General features: G+C 39.6%; 1 protein-coding gene across 1 annotated transcript in view; it reads left to right on the top strand.

Annotated features, from left to right (window-relative positions):
- Positions 1–17,609, top strand: part of HMCN1 (hemicentin 1) — a 284,684-nt gene that overhangs the window by 182,835 nt on the left and 84,240 nt on the right. Inside the window, exons 42-53 of the mRNA XM_089515825.1 lie at positions 91–187; positions 3,257–3,379; positions 4,505–4,666; positions 5,453–5,734; positions 7,447–7,614; positions 8,721–8,834; positions 9,202–9,288; positions 9,757–9,948; positions 11,668–11,841; positions 13,987–14,100; positions 14,875–15,020; positions 16,611–16,761. Coding sequence (XP_089371951.1) covers positions 91–187; positions 3,257–3,379; positions 4,505–4,666; positions 5,453–5,734; positions 7,447–7,614; positions 8,721–8,834; positions 9,202–9,288; positions 9,757–9,948; positions 11,668–11,841; positions 13,987–14,100; positions 14,875–15,020; positions 16,611–16,761 — 1,810 coding nt within the window. The remainder of the gene's footprint in view (positions 1–90; positions 188–3,256; positions 3,380–4,504; positions 4,667–5,452; positions 5,735–7,446; positions 7,615–8,720; positions 8,835–9,201; positions 9,289–9,756; positions 9,949–11,667; positions 11,842–13,986; positions 14,101–14,874; positions 15,021–16,610; positions 16,762–17,609) is intronic.

Raw genomic sequence — 17,609 nt, 5'->3', positions numbered from 1 at the left:
TTAAAATTGCAAGTATCTTAGTCAGTAAGGCAGTGCTGTAGTGTGATGCATACTAAATTATAGCCAAAATGGGTTGTTTTTTGCTACTAGATCAAAGGCGCACAGGCTCAAGACACTGGACGCTACACATGTGAAGCAACAAATGTGGCTGGAAAAATGGAAAAGAACTACAATGTCAATGTGTGGGGTAAGATTTGTAACCATAGAGAACAAAACTCCATGCATCCATAAAATCCGTATATTCGTATTGATATATGAATATGGAAGGAATTTAAGCAATTGCCACAGTTGTATTGAGTTCAATGGCTACTTAAGGGATAAATAAAATAAAATAAAATAAAATAAAATAAAATATTTATTTATAGCCCGCCTTTCCGTAGATCAAGGCGGGTTACAACAATAACAGTTACAAAGTAAAAACACAATACATGGTAACAGCAAATTATACATTAAAATCACAGTAGCAATATCCAACTAGCATAAGATGTTTACAGCAAAGATAATAACAGTGAGGGGAAGGAAGGAGGCTACAGAGGGAGAAAGTTAGGGGAAAGCTTTTTGGAACAGGAAGGTTTTTAATTCCTTCCTGAACCGCTCAAGGGAGGTGGCTGAGTGGAGCTCACTGGGAAGCGCATTCCAGAGCAAAGGAGCCAAGATGGAATAGGCTCTACGCGATGTTGTGGCGTATTTAGAATCTGGGACTGTCAGCAAATGCTTCCCAGCCGATCTGAGTGTGCGGGGCAGATTACATGGGGAGAGGCGGTTCTCCAAGTACCCTGGACCCAAGCCATTTAGGGCTTTATAGGTAATAACCAACACCTTGTATTGCGCTCGGAAGCGAATGGGCAGCCAATGGAGGTCTTTTAATACCGGGTGGCCCTGGAAGATCCAGTGACCACTCTAGCTGCCATATTTTGAACCAACTGTAGCTTTCGGGTATGGTACAAGGGTTGCCCCATGTAGAGCGCATTACAGAAATCCAAACGAGAGGTTACCAGAGCATGTACCACCGTTTCAAGGTCCCCCCGGCCCAGGAAGGGTTGCAGCTGGCGTATCAACCGAAGTTGAAAACAGGTGCTCCTGACCGTCGCATCCACCTGAGATGTAAGGTGGAGCGATGAGTCCAGGAGCACTCCCAGACTGCGAACAGAGTCCTTCAAGGGGAGCGTGACCCCGTTCAGGACAGGTGGACAAACCTCCAATCCCGGACTGGGGGAACCTATCACGAGCACTTCCGTTTTCTCTGGATTCAGTCTGAGTCTGTTTTCCCTCATCCAGCCCATTACCGAGTCTAGACAGGCATCAAGAGGAGAGATGCCATCCCTGGTGACTACTTCAAAATCCTAAGAATCAGTACACCTTTTTTAAAAAGTTTTTTTAAAAAATGTGTATTTTTGGTTAGGTCTGGGCTAAAACTCAGAAGTATGATGAATTCCTGCCTAAACGTCTAATACAAAGTGGGTCTGGATAATTCTCTGTGAGTGATGTGAACAAGTAAGAACCAGAACCTAATGCTGCTCTCCATAATGTTAAAGCAAAGTTTAGTAGCTTGAATATTGCAGTGCCTAGCGTAGTGGTGGTGGCATCTAGTGGTTGCTGTCCAGTTGCTATTTGAGTGAATTGGATTTTCTAATGGCTGGGGTTTGCTAGTGTGCCAGACCAGAAGGTAACTAAAAACATCAACTTTTCACTGCCATCTGTCACTGGATGCATGCATATAAATGTTTGTAAGGGTACGCTTGTGACCAATTGCTTTCCAACTCCCTTGTTCTGATGGGAAATGGATCCCATGAAAGGTACAGCACAGTTAGGAATTTACTGAAAGAATTGTCTATACTTATGAGAGGTGCACAAATTCAGGTTTGTAACCACATTTACCCACAAGGGCATCCTACTTTCGAAAACCAAACATATGCTAAATTTTGTAATTATTTGTGTTTATTTTAGTGGAATAATATACATTTTCTTTGAATTTAAACCCTTGAAAGTCTATGATTTTATGACAGGCAAAAGACAATGGGTCTTCTCCCTATATTGTCTTTTCCGTTACTGTGTAGAAGCTTTATGGCAAGCTGCCCAAGAATGAAGATATTATTTTCTTGCATTTTGCTTTTTTAAAAGTCAAATTAATATGTAGCCTAGAAATGGAGTATTTGCCCTCTCTTATCCTTGTCTTGGTCTAATTCTTAAGCATCTAGATCAGGAGTGATCACTCTTAGGTTATTCAGATGTTTTGGACTAAGCCCCAGAAGACCCAAGAAGTATGCCCAGTAATGAGAGAGTGTGAGAGTTGCAGTCAAAAATGTTTGGATAGTCAAAAGTTTCCAATCCTATTCTTGTTACTTTTTGTGCCTTCAAGTTGAGTCCAACTGATGTGTGAGACTGTCATAGGATTTTCATAGCAAGATTTAGTCAGAGGAAGTTCACTGTTGCTTCCTTCTAAGGCTGAGAGAGTATGACTTGCCCAAGGTCACCCAGAGGATTTCTGACTGAGTGGGGATTGAAACCCTGGTCTCCCAGAGTCCTAGTCCAACTTTCATACCATTACACTGTACTGGTTTTCTAACATTAATCTAGATCTCTGAAGCATTTTGAGTACTGTAATAGAAATATTTTTCCTCAGTTTGCATGGAAACCATGAATTTGCCTGTAAAAATAATCTGTGGCTGACTATTTAGAAATATATTATTTGTTTGCACGCTGGGGCCAGGAGTAATGTTGGACAGCCATTTGTTTTGCAAATCCAGGAAATCTGTCTGTCTGATTTAATATCAGTCCATTCTCCAGAGCTATTTCTAGTTCCAGAAGCTGGCAGTATTTAGCCATGTGTATTAAAGGCTTTGCTCCTTGGACAGTTTAGTTAACTTATTGGTTTGAAGCAGGAAAAAAAACATGAAATAAAAGGTTGAAACTGGGGTAATGCACTGTAAAGTCTTGCTGCTGCCAACTCTTAAGGTTTAAGTACTCTTTTTTTTTTTGTTTAAAATACAGAGCAAGTCAAAGCAGGTCAAATGGAAATGTTTTGCTCCTGTTTGCACACTGTTGACATATTTTGCACAAACTAAGACATTTACTTCTTTGTGGTGTTGACCACATTTAAAATGAGGAATCTAGTCCTTGACCTAAAGCTTTGTGAGGGGTTCAGTTTAAATTTTCTTTTGCTGGATTTATTGTTTGCTAGTGTTCATTCATTTTGTTATTCCATTATGTGATAAATTACAGATTATTAGTTATGTTTGATGTTCACCTACTCTAGTGCCTCCAAGTGTTTACAGTTCAGACATGCTTACTCAGCTGACTGTAATTGAAGGAAACCTCATCAGTATGATATGCGAATCCAGTGGAATCCCACCGCCAGCCCTCAGCTGGAGAAAGAATGGTAAGTACCTACTGTTTGTGATAGTTGTCCCATAAACCAGATTATTATTATTAAAATGTTTATACCCTGCCCTATATCAAATACCACAAGATGCTTTACAGATTGCATTAAAACATGTTAAACTGGAAAACAACAAAATAAATAAGCTAAAATACATTAAAAACCAACAGATTTAAAAGTTTTTCAAACCATGTACAACCTGCTTTCCCCATGGATTTGCAAAAAACAGAACCAAACAACCAACCAAACAATCTCTTTCTTGGCCTCCTAAACAGGAATATGGTTACTATAACCTAGTAAACAATTTGAACACTGGATTATAAAATTCCTTTGCTTTAACAGAAAGTGCTTTTAAATGTCTTGGTTTAAGCTGACCCAGGCAGAAATAGAATACAGAGGGACTGCTCTGTTCTAAAAAACAAGAACCACCATATTTTCTAACTGTCTTTTTTATCACAAGGAAAGCTAGTGGGCAAGCATGCGGACCTTTCAAATCCACACTAAAATGTACAGGAATGCCATCATTTATTTCTTGTGTTGATGATATTTATAACCAAAGAGATACCTGTTTTTTGCCTTGTTGGATACAGTGCAGTGGAATGAGTACCTGTTGTATGCTGGTGTGTATTGAATTTTGGTTTGCCCAAAAAATATGACTGGGACAGAGTGGAAAAATTAAAATGATCACATTTTGACTTACTAATAGCCACATTAGTTTTCTATTCATACGAACAGGTAAACAAGCCAATAAACCACATGTAAGTATAGTTTTGGATAGCTTTGCAATCAACCATACTTTCCCAGAGATTCTATTATTAAGGCACAGTTTAAAGTTGTCACTCACATCAAGGTTTGTTGGAAGCCACTAACAACCATTCCCAGTTTGGATGTATCTGAAATGTAGATCTGGTCCTAAGGTTAACTGCAGTCCCTTGGTTTATTTTCTCAGTGACCCAAAAGAAAAAATAAAGCTATTGTGTTCAGATGCATGCTGCTCATTCATAATTTGTTTTAGAGACTGATCTTCCAGTTGTGCCCAGTTGGTTTCAAAGAACCCTAAAAATATGCAACATATCTTTGCCCACATTGCATTTAAAAATATTTGAGAGATTATTTTTCTTGCAGGTTCTCCACTTCTGATTGACCCTACAGGTAGGGTCCGGATATTATCTGGAGGAAGGCAGCTGCAAATTTCTATTGCTGAGAAATCAGACACAGCCTCTTATGTTTGTATGGCTTCAAATGTAGCTGGCATAGCAAAGAAGGAATATAATTTGCTAGTATATGGTAGGTCACCATATAAAATTACCTGTGGTGTTCCCTGATTGGAAAATAATGACTGTCTCATAATCTGACAACAACACTTTTGCATATTGATAGGTATAAGAAGCACTAATCACTTTTTAAAGTTTTGGACAAACTGAACATGTGATCAGAAGTCATCTTTGTTTGCTAAAAGCAGCTGCATGGACTGGGCTTCAGAGAGAGAGTTTTTATCAGATGCCTCATAACTACCAATAAACAACCCTTTCCCATGATCTTATATTATGCACTGGATGGAGAACATTGGTATTATTGTTATGTGCTTTAAAGACATTTTCTACTTATGGCAACCTTAAGGCAAACCTATAATGGGGTTTTCTCACCAAGATTTGTTCAGAGGGGGTTTGCCTTTGCTCCCCTTTGAGGCCGAGAAAGTGTGACTTGCCCAAGGGTACAGAGTGGGTTTCCATGTCTGAGTGGGGATTTGAACTCTGCTCTCTAGAGTTGAAGTCTAATGCTCTAATCACTATACTATGCTGACTCTCCAGTGGAGGACATATAGGCATGAAATAAGTGTGTGTTTTATCTGTGCACATGTTAGAGGAATGCACCTTCAAGAAAAGGTTAAACTCCTCACTAGTGTCATAGCCCTGACACAGCTCTTCTCCCTCCCTCTAACCAACAGATGCATTTTTCAATGAGAAAACATTCAGGAGTTCTAGTCATGAATTTCCCACATCACATTTCGTTTGGCTTCCAAAAGTTAAACTCTTTATACTAACATTTGGAATGTTTTGTTTCTCTTAACAGTTCGTCCAACTATATTAGACAGTGGGAGCCAACAATCAGATGTAACCGTGACTCGTGGGAATGATATTTCCTTAGAATGCAAGGCGGAAGGTATTCCAAGGCCAGCTGTCACCTGGATGAAGGATGGTCGGTCATTAGTCAATGGGAGGGGAGCTGAAATACAGAATGAAGGACATCGTCTTCAACTGAAAAACATTCAGGTGTCGGACACAGGCCGCTATGTATGCGTTGCTATGAATGTGGCAGGACTGGCCGACAGGAAATATGACTTAAGTGTTCATGGTGAGCAAGGGGAATATGTGCTACAGAAGAGTTGTATGAAAGTGGATGTTTGGCATCAAAGAAGCTATTCCATAGTTTGTGAAGCAGATCTATTCCATGTTTCACTCTAAGTGGAAGGAAAGGAGGCTGCTTAGAGAACGTGTGTGTGGACGTGTGCTAGCAGAGGGAAAGCATGACATAACAAGGAAGAGTTGTATAGTTCTTAAAGCCTACCATGGAATACTTTTGTTTCTTCATAGTTTCTGTCTCCTGTGGTTGTGTGATCACTCCTGTTCTTCAGTTACACTATGTCAAGAACAATTCCCTAATCCATTCACAATGAAAGCTTCCTTTACAAATATCTGAAATGTAGATCTGGTCCTAAAACAGGAGTGTGTCTATTACTAGCAAAAATGCAAATCATGAAGTGTTAGAACATAGCATAGTAATTTCCGTTCCTTAGAAGGCAGTTGGATGACCAGATTGCTTTTAAAAAAGAAAGGAAACCATAAAATAACACAGTAGTATTTGAAATGTGTGTGCATGTGTGCCTTCAAGTAAACTGTCAACCTACAGCAACCCATGAATTTCTTAGGGTTTTCTTAGGCAAGGAATAGTCAGTGGTAGTTTGCCAGTTCCTTCCTCTGAAATATAGTCTATAGCACATGATGTTCATTGTTGGTTTCCCACCCAATGCTAACCAAGGCTGACTCTAGCTTATGCTAATATTCTACTAGCTTTGGAAGACATTCAGAATTATTACCAAGCAAATTAAGGAAGCTCCTAGTGAGAAGTTAGGCAGATCAGGGATAAACTTGTGCTGGATGGGGTTATATTCTCTTTGAAATATCAGGCTTTCAGCTTGAACGTTCTGCACTGAACTCTGAGCCTGGATGCCCAGATTTCACCAGTGGCAAGGAGTACAGTTGCACAGTTAAAGCTAGTACACCACCTGCACCTGTTCCTTAAGACAGTACATACCACTTGGACTGCTGCAGTGCACTCTATGTGGGGCTGCCTTGGAAAATATTCAAAAATTTCAGCAGGTCCATAATGTAATACATAATTTCTCTCAGGGAGGCCAAAATACTGACCAAGGCCAGTTAAAGTGAGCATATAACTCCCTTGTTAAAACAGCTTTACTGGCTACTGGTTCGTTTCTGCACAATTCAAAGTACTGGTCATGCCCTATAAATCCCTACATGGCTTAGGTCCAAACTATCTGAGAGACTGTGGCCCTGTGCAGACCGACCATTAAGGCTGGCCTGGGGGTGGAGGTGGGGTGTGGTGTCCACATGACACATGCCCTGACTCTGCCCCCAGAGTGATGTGATGCCACACACTGCTCCACACAGCATGCCCCATCATAGCGCTCCTCTGGCGCTGTGTCCACATAATGCAGCGCCAAAGGAGCACCTTAAAGCCACGGTGCTGCGGCTATCATGCCCTTTTCAGGGCACAAAAGGGAGCCGCTTTTTGCACCCTGGAAAGGCCAGATTGGGACTGTGGTGTACAGTGTGAGTATATACGGTACCCCTTCCAGAGTTTGGCATGAGAAATTATTATCTTCATGTGACTATTTGAAACCCTAGTTGCTATGAGTGGACTGAAGCATTTTAGCAAGTGTTTGTCCTTGTTTTGTATTGATTACTTAAAGCAGTTTTCAGTGGGTTTATTACTTGAATGATGTTTTCTTATATGGATTTTTCTGTTTGTCTTGGATCTTCTTATAGTGCCACCAAGTATTGTGGGTGACTTGGCAGTGGCCGAAAATATTAGCGTTGTGGAGAAAAATCCTGTCACTCTAATTTGTGAAGCTTCAGGAATTCCACATCCATCAATAACATGGCTGAAGTATGGGCAGCCTGTCCTGTTAAGTAACTCTGTAAGAGTCCTGTCAGGTAAGGAGGAATACTGAAGTAGAAGTTGATTTTTATTTTAATGTTTAAATGAAGATTATATTTCACATTGTATTACAGTAGAATGAAGTATATGGGGAGGCTCCATAGTCAGCACATAGGTTGCCAAAGAATTGTCAGAGGTTTACGTAGTTATAAATGCAAGAAAGAGTAGAAGAGGGTTTGGGTTTTTTGTTTGTTTGTTTGTTTGTTTTTGAGTGGACAAGATTTTGTTTTTGTTGGTGGTAGAATTAAAACATTTATTGATCCACATTCAAACTGCAGTTCCCAGAATCTCCCTGTCAAAATGTTCTGTAATGTTCCCAAACTTTGGACAGATGTTATGGAAATATATTTTTTTCATTTTTTTTCATCACACTTTCCTGAGTTGTTGAGATGCTAAAAGATGCTAAGCGGGAAAAATTTTCTGCTTTGTTTCGACATCTTCACTGAAAGTGATAGAAAAGGAATGAAAGTGGTGCATTTTAAAAGTTACAATTATGATACCTTAGTAATGAGATGTGTCTGTGAGTGTCCTGTGAGTGAATCCACATGGTAGAATTGAAGCCATTTTGTAGAAACTGAAATGGCTCTAGCCTATGCAACCCTGGGGCTTGTACTTTCATGAGCTACTTAGATTACCAGATAGCTTTAATTATGAATTTTCTAAGAGATTTGAAATTTTAATTTTCTCTGATTTGTGGAAGATAAAACAGGCTAAATGAGATACAGAATGGAGGAGGAGACAAAATAATGGCTCATGCTGCCTCGTTGCAAATCTTAACCAATTGAGTTACCTGTTGAGGAAAATTACAATACCCTGTTCACTGGATATTCTGGCACTGTGCCTAACACACACACACACACACACACACACACACACACACACACACACACACAGAGGGACAGAGATACACAGACAGACAGTGTTGGATATAAGTATAAATATTGTACAAGATCAAAAGTGTACAACGATCAGAGCATAACATTTTTACAAAAAATAATGCTTTTCATAAGTCTGACCAAGTTTGTAATAAAGAAATGGCAATATATACTGGACTTTCAGATGCAGACTTTACAACTATCTGTGTTGGGCCATTTCTTTTCAGGTGGTAGAATGTTGCGTTTGATGCAGTTGAATGTGGAAGATGCAGGTCGTTACACCTGTGTAGTGACTAACATTGCAGGAGAGGAAAGGAAAAGCTTTGACCTTTCAGTTTTAGGTGAGTGCACTGGAACTGTCCAAAGGGCTTAAGAAGTCAAGAATTACACCTTCTAACATTCCCAAATAGTTCCCCTGTTTCGATATAAAAGTCCATTGAAAATAAAGCACAGTAAAGCATCACCTGATTGATGACCACCAGAAAAAAAGAAATTCTATATTAAGGATGAGAAGATGGTGAGCTGATGGTGAAATTCTTCACATGCTCTCCATAACTCACTATGTCTTGGGATATGGCTGGTTAACAATGCAGTAGCACAGATAATGAGTGGTGGTGACACAGTGGGGCGGGGGGAGATGCAGCCTTGTTGTGGTTTTATGTTCTCATACTATTGTGTTTGTGTTTCTTTGTTTTGGCTATGTAAAAGTTCCTCCAGGCATTGTGGGAGAGAACAAACTGGAAGATGTGAAAGTGAAGGAGAGTCAGAGTATTATGCTAACATGTCAAGTCACAGGTAAGTGACATTTATCATGACCACAACAAAAAGTCTTCTGTGTTGGGCCAAAGTAATGTGGAGTGGGAGCAATCATATGTTGCCAGTCTAGTTCCCCATTTACATAGAGTCATTGTTATCCCTGCAGTAAGCTACTGTCAAAAGTTTGTTGTGTTCAACACAAGAAGATAAAGGATCATTATTGGGAGCAGTCATACAGTCATCTTTCTCTATCACAAAATGACTGTAAGGTACTACTTTGATCTAGAAGCAGGTATAGTGCACATGTGTTCCATTTGTGTGGCCATTAGCGGTTCCTCAAACAGAAATGTCTGCTTTCTTTTCTTTTACAGTTGGTTATAGATTTTCACCTTATATTTTAATTTTAAACACTTGATGAACCAAGAAATGATGAAAGAAGCCGTACTGTATTAAATATTCATAATTATTAATATTTATAAATATCTATTGTTGTTGTTTTGCCTAAAGGGAACCCCATTCCAAATATTACATGGTTAAAAGATGGACAACCTTTTGTAGAGGATGATAGCCATGAATTAATGTCCAGTGGTCGCTTTCTTCAGATTACAAATGCTCAAGTAGCTGACACAGGAAGATATACCTGTGTTGCATCCAATACAGCTGGAGACAAGAGCAAAAGCTTCAGTGTTAATGTACTTGGTAAGATTTCTGGGATTTTTAACAACAAAAGTGCTTCCATTCCAAGGAAGAAGACAGATCTCTTTAGAGTGAATTTCTCAGCAAATACATATTGTTGTTTGTACCACTATGTAAGAATCAGCGCACATTTTAGGAACTTTGGACTTAGGGGGAGGTCAAAGAAGGCAGAGGGAGAACTGGAGACGTTGCATGAATATTTGAGCAATGCACTATTATGGTTTGGAGTCAGTGCTTCCAGCCCACTAAGAAGCCCACATAAAATATGGCAGGGGTGGGGAACCCTTTCTGGCCCAAGGGCTGAATGAGGGGCCATGTGCCAGGAGTTGGTGGAGCCAATGTGGGCTGGATGAATCTCTACATACAGTATATACAACCTTATGATTGAGCCATAATTTCAAGGCATGCTCTTCAAGGCTGTGACTCAATCAGAAGCCAAATTCACTTCCGCCTTGTCTTACCCATCTAGGAATTTTGAAGGCAGTACAAAACTGAACTCCTTGTGGATCAATTCCTTGAAGCCACATCTCAGTTAGGAATTGCTCTTCAGTCCTCTCTCTCTCTTCTCAGAAAAGATATGGCTTTTCGGAGAGCACTAACTCATGCCCTCGATGGGCCAAATGTAAAGATTAGGCAAGTCAGATTTAGCCTCACCTGAGACAGGAGGTATCCCATCATAGTTAATTTGAAAAGTTAACTACTGGCATCAATGGATTACATGTTACCATTTAGTGATGACAATGCTGTACCCATCATTTCTGTATCTTAACAGCAGCTTGGGATGTCTTATGTATGAGATTATTTCAACTGCTTTTTTTCTTCATGGATACCAAAAATGGGATTTCGCCTTTGAAAAGGCAGCATCTCTATTCCTTCTTGTACAGGCTTTTGCAGCTTAGCTTGCCTTGGGTTAGTTAACAAAATCCTAACAGAACTGAATTACAGAAATTAAAACATAAGATTCAGATTTTTTTTTCCTGTGATAGTTGCTTAGCACAATTATATTTCCTTTAATTAAGGTGAGAAATACTGGAATCATAACAAGATATGTGGGTTCTATAGTCTGCATTTAAGCAATTGTTAACATGTTTGTTTGTTTTGTTCAGAACCTCTGAAGTTTGAAGCCAGAACCTATTTTTATTAGGACTTAGGGGGAAAGGGCAATGAAAGAAGCGAAGACCTCTGCTAGCTATTTAATTTTTTTCTTTTTTTAAAAAAGAGCTGCAAGCTATGAAAGACCTAAATACGATCCTAAAGAGTAAAGACATACAACTGAGCACTAAAGTCAGAATCATCCAAGCCATAGTATTCCCCATCACCGTGTACAAATGTGAGAGCTGGACAGTGAAGAGAGAAGATAAAAAGAACTTCAACTCATTTGAGACGTTGTGCTGGAGAAAAGTGCTGAGGTTATCATGGACAGCCAAAATGACAAACAAATGAGATGTTTCATCCACAGGGTTGTTCTGAGTTGGGGCTGACTTAAGGGCAGTTAACAAGAACATGCAGCATAATTTCCTAATCTTTTCACAGAATTGGTGTGGGGATGGTAAGGATGATGATAAATTGTATGCAGGGAAGGGTACATATTTCTCTCCAACAAGGTCCCTCTGGGGCCCACTGTATAGATTTCAGTATGTAGATGAAATCCACAAGGATCAGTAGCTCTGCATAGGTATTTCTTTATGTTTTCTTTTTTGTTTTGTTTCTGATTTTGCTTAGTGTCTCCATCCATTGTGGGTGCAGATAATGATGGGGGCACAGAAGAGGTCACTGTTATTTTGAACAACCCAACGTCACTGGTTTGTGAAGCTTACTCATACCCCCCAGCTACAATTACATGGCTGAAAGATGGCGTTCCAATAGAATCAAATAGAAATATCCGCATTTTGCCAGGTAATTATATATATATATATATACTTCTGTGATTTGAAGTACTGGTTTTTCCCCTGCTGACTATTATAAATCAGGCTTACTATAACCACTTTTAAAAATATTATTATATTCTCTCTTCCACAAATAACTTCAGAGTACCGTTGAGTGGGAGGGCCCACATGATAGAACACTTCTATAAACAAAAATACAGCCTCCTCATAGAAAATTAAAATGTCAGGAGGAAGACTAGACTGCTACTACTTTCCTTAATGTTCATATGTGTAAGGGGTGCATTCAGTCATCTGAATTCAGTGTTTGCAGAATGAATTGTGAAATCCAGACTCAGATTTACCATTTCAATGATAGCTAGGCGTGAGATATGTTCTTTATTTGAAGATAGGAGACGATTTGGCAGGAAATAATTAAAGACACTAAAGAAAAAGAAAAACCCTTAATGATAGTGAGTAGGAAAGTCAATATTAGAGTAAACGTAGTTCCTTTAGATCAGTAGCAATAGTCAATATCATAGCAAACATTATATTAATTAAAGGCTATTCAGGTGCATTTAAGGCTTATTTTTATATACCATATGTACTCGACCATAAGTCGACCACATGTATAAGTCGAGGCTAAGTTTTGGGGTCAAAATTATGGATTTTGACATGACCCATAGATAGGGTTGCCATAATTTTCTACCACCCAGATTTTAATTAATTAGTGTAGCGATATTTTTAAATAATTAATTTTAATTTCAGTTAAATTATAATATATTTCACATATCTTACCTTTTTTTAACTAACTCCCCATACAAATATCAACAAAAATGTGATTCTGCAGAAGCTGAATAATCTGAAAAATTGCCCATAGTCCATACAATAGTTCCCTACTCCTGCAGTAAACTTTATAATTAAATAGTACCGTGTTGCAGTTGTCATTTAATTTCAGAAAGTAAATACTGTGGAAATATTGTTATAAAAAGTAATGCATTGCATTATATTCTTTTAAAGCTCTAGTTAAAATCTATGATGCTTTTTAATGTGTGTATGTGTGTGCATACGTGTGTGTGTGTGTGAGTGTGTGTGTGTTGAGGAAATAGTTTTCTTGCTTTCCACAATATGACTTGTAAATTAATTTGCAGCTTATAAACTCCTTGATGAAAGAGCTGATATGAGCTGTGTGCGCAACTTCAAAATAATTAATTTTCTCATAGGAGTTTGTTCTGTTTGGGTAGATCTTGAGATCAATTCACACGTCCACTAGCTATGTGATAGCTGTTTGGAATTGTTAGTACATATTTTGGCTCCCTGCTTTTGGCAACTCTGTTATGTGTAGCTATCAACATAACAGTTGTCGGGCAGTCATAAACCAGACTTACAATAGGTTGTGCTTCATAAGGTTCTGGTGGTATGCAGAGCTCTCAAACATATACACTTGTCCCTCAGCGTTTGAGGTCTTGCCATTCACGTACCTCAGTCTTTTGCGAATGGCAAGCACTGAAGGACAAATAAGTGTGCACACAGGGCCGTGTGCAGGAGTGTGCTGCTATTCAAGCCAATGGTGGTATGCAGAGCTCTCAAACATATACACTTGTCCCTCGGCATTTCAGGTCTTGCCATTCATGTACCTCAGTCTTTTGTGAATGGCAAGCACTGAAGGACAAAAAAGTGTGCGCACAGGGCCGTGCGCAGGAGTGTGCAGCTATTCAAGCCAATGGTGCTTGAATACTTGCAATATTTTATTTTTGCAGGGTATGTGTGTCTGAAACGGATCCCCCATGAAAATGGAGGGGTGACTGTATATGATATGTATATATCACTTATATATGTCACAGGGAAGGAACCAATGGGTACAAAACTGTTCAGTGACACACACACACACACCCATCTTAACAATATTAATTATATACTTAATATTGGTCTAATTAGCTGGGCAGCAGTAAAACCTGATGAATGTAGAAAATCAAAACTTTTCTTCTGCTTTTCCTAACCTACACAGACTTCCCAAGAATTCTTTCTAGACTTCAAGTTCAGCATGTGCTGAAATTTGTGGTTTCTTTCTTTTCACTGAGACTATTAGGAGGCTACAATACATGCAGTTCATACTTTCTTAGTTACTTCACAGAAAATTAGGCAATCATTAACTTGAGAATTTTTTTTTTTTTAACAGGTGGTCGAACTCTACAGATTCTGAATGCCCAGGAGGAGAACACGGGTAGATACACTTGCATAGCTACTAATGAAGCAGGCGAAACATTAAAACACTATGAAGTGAAAGTATATAGTAAGTGTGCTAACACCTACCGGCTATTAGTTGACCTCATGTATAAGTCGAAGGCAGGTTTTGGGGCCGAAGTTATGGATTTTGATATTATGGATAACCCATGGATAAGTCAAGGATAAAACAGGGGCATCTAAAGGATGAAGATCTAAAGGATGAAGCAAGGGAAAACAATACCAAAGAACTTACAAAATCCTAGTAGGCATAACTGTTTCTGCTTACACTAAATGCTGGATGGATGAGACAGTAGGTGGGGAAGCAGTATTTTCAGGACAGATTAAACCTTTGTCTTTCACCCGGGGATGGTTCCTTTTTTGAAAAAATAAGAGTTGAAGTACAGTAGTTACACTGACCTATGGATAAGTAGACTTGATGTTTGGCGGTCAAGTTTTTGACTAAAATTTATGGACTTATACATTAGTATATACAATAGTTTTTGCTGGAATGTATAAAATTTGGTTCTTGCTTTTCCCTCTGCACTGTGGTTTCGCTGTTTCACCAAAACAAAATCAGATAACCTTCCATATTGTTCAGAATGTGTCTACATTCCAAATTTTTGTTGCATTTACACTGTGGTTTGGTAGGGCCAAACTACAGGGAGGAGCTGCACAAGGTTGTTGTTTTCAGGAAATTAACCTGGTTGTCGATTTACATGTTCAGCAAATTAGTCAGTGACATTTTACTCCTTCCTATGTGCTTGTTTTCGGTGTGACAATTCAACAGTCTTCCATGTGAGAAACAGGCATTTCATTTCCTGCCCTTTTTCTTTTTGTACAGTCCCTCCTACCATAAGCAAAGGGGATTTGGCAGGAATTGGCTTGTCCCCTAAAGAGGTGAAGATCAGAGTGAACAACAGCCTTACACTTGAATGTGAAGCTCACGCCATTCCTGCTGCTGGCATCAGATGGTACAAGGATGGACAGGCCAGTCACCAACCTAATTCCTTTGAACCAGAATTTTTAAATAAACTAAGCTTCTTTACAACAGTTTCTCCCTTCCTTGTATCTATCAACAATATGGTAATCCATCATACGAAGTCCTGTCTTCTCTCTATAGGTTGGAACAGACAGCCCAAACACCTCTGCTTCCAGGTGTCATTGGCATTTAGATGCTGCATGTTGCGACGATGTCTTGCAGCTGCCTGGAAGCCTTGTAGCCAACCATATCTGGTGCTCTGGCAGCACGGCATTTATACACCGCACGCCTCCGGAGCAGCTTGAAGCTGCCATGGGGCTGTGGCGGGGTGGCAAAGCTTCCTTTTTACTGACCGAAGAAGGAACGGATCTTTTCCACTCTTTTTTTGGCTGGGTTGATGGCAGATTGAGACTGCAGCGTGTGGTTGCCATGGCCCCAATCCATCTGTTTTTGGCCCTATAAAACCATTGAGCACCACGTAACCCAGAACTGTAGGATGATATGAGAGGAACTGCCCATTTTCTCTCTTTTTATATTTTACAGTTCCCCATCTCACCACCTTTTGTTTCCCTTTTTAACGCTCAGGGTTTACAATGTATTCCATACATTTGCTCCTCTCATATCCTCTGGTGGATGGGGTGTTACTTTTGGCTCATAGAATTTTGGAGGTGATGACAGAACAGCAAGATTCACTGACAGAGAAGTGGATACTCTAAGGCCTGTTACAGACAGCCAAAATAAAGCTGCTTCGAGTCACAGTGGAGGTATGGTGTTTCAATGATGCATGCGTCCTGAGTCCAGAAGTCGCACCAAAGCCACGCTCCAGCCTGGAGTGTGGCTTTGGTGCGGCTTCTGGACTCTTAGGACGCATGTATCATTGAAATACCATACCTCCACTGTGACTCGAAGCAGCTTTATTTTGGCTGTCTGTAACAGGCCTAAGTTTTTCCAGAAAAGTTTTTATTTTGGCAAGTGCTAAAAGTTCTAATATTAGCAAGCACATTAATAGAAATATCATTCTTGTTTCGGATGGCAAACTGGAGAATAGCATAATATATTTTCTTTTAAAATACTTTCTTGTTATTTTGCTGTTCTTAATTATTTGCAAGTGATGAATAATAATACCTTCAACTTTAGGATGGAGCAGCTAGAAGAAATTGCATATTAAACCATAACTTCTTTCAGGGCTGCCTGTCTGGTGGCCCAAATATAGGCCACTAGCCAAGCCTGGCACTTAATTAGCCACAGTTTTTTTGTTTTGGTTTAGTTTTTTTGTTGCCTCTCCAGAACTACAGAACAGTAAAGAGGATGGTGTGGGAATCATAGAGCAAAGGTTAAAGTGGAGGAAGAATCCAGGTGCTTAAAAACATGTTTTTAATATGGAGTCCACCATATTTCAAATATCTTCTACTAAGGTGCTCCTTAGTCCAGGCAACCTGAGTCGTTGTCCTCCAGCAGTGTTGAGTGACCTGGCAAGTTAAGCTGCATGACTAGGTTGGCCTTTCCAATTTCAAGTGGTGTAGGCCTATTGTTTGTGTATACAAAACTCTTTTATTTTATGGCATGCTTATGTATCCTTTTGTATGACTCCATTATAGCCTATCCTATCAAATGAACACATAACAATCCAAGCTAGTGGACGCATCCTACAAATCAAAGCAGCACAGATATCAGACACTGGCCGTTACAGCTGCATAGCCTCAAATATAGCTGGAGAGGATGAGTTGGAGTTTGATGTCAATATCCAAGGTAAAACTCTCTCTCTCTCTCTCTCTCTCTCTGCCTAAGAAAATATGAAGCATGGCATGCCTTTGTATGCTTAGTATAAATTTAATACTAATAACTTGTACTGTTCATTAGTAAATAGCAATATTAGTAGCTATCCTGAAAGTATACTGAGAAATGAGATGGGGGAAAGGGAGAAATGGAGGGGGGAATGGGAGAAATTAGTATAGGAATGATTACCAAAGTATACAATGTAGTACTGAACTCTTGTAAGGGCATGCTGTCTTGCCACTTACCTCTAAACCTGTATCTCAGATTCTGTGAAAAAGGCTCATACTTAGTAAGGTAGAAGGTAGTAAGAAAAGAAGACTGTGTTATAGATAGAAAAAATCATGGAATCCACGCCCCTGAATCAGCAAGGCCTGAGCAGGGCAGTTGAGGATACTGTGACTTGGAGGTGTCTTATTCATGGAGTCACCATAAATGTAAGCCAACTTGATGTCAGCTGTTGTTACGTGTTCAGCCTAGGTAACTGCAGATGGATAAACTAGCCAGTGTGTAAAAGGAAACAGCCTGTAACAGTGCTCACTAAATCAGTCATTCCCAGGGCAGTTCTCTATTTGTGTTTAGAGCAGCTTTCAAATGTTTTACACTACGAAATACACCATTCATAGACTTCTGTTGGGGGAAAGGTTGGGGGTCGAATGTGTCTGAGAGCAATCCAGTTCTCAAGGACACTGTCAGATAGTGATCACAAGTTGGAGGAGGTACCTGCACAGGCTGCAGAAAATTCCTCTGGACTGAGGAAGAATCATGTGATAGATCACATCAGCTCATTTTCAACTGCCAACAGCAGCTATAGTGATGGGTGG

This window comes from Sceloporus occidentalis, unplaced genomic scaffold (assembly GCF_023333645.1).
Source record: "Sceloporus occidentalis isolate IW3139 unplaced genomic scaffold, rSceOcc1.0.p SCAF_3, whole genome shotgun sequence".
NCBI classification, from domain to species: domain Eukaryota; kingdom Metazoa; phylum Chordata; class Lepidosauria; order Squamata; family Phrynosomatidae; genus Sceloporus; species Sceloporus occidentalis.
This window is presented reverse-complemented; position numbering and strand designations above follow the sequence as displayed.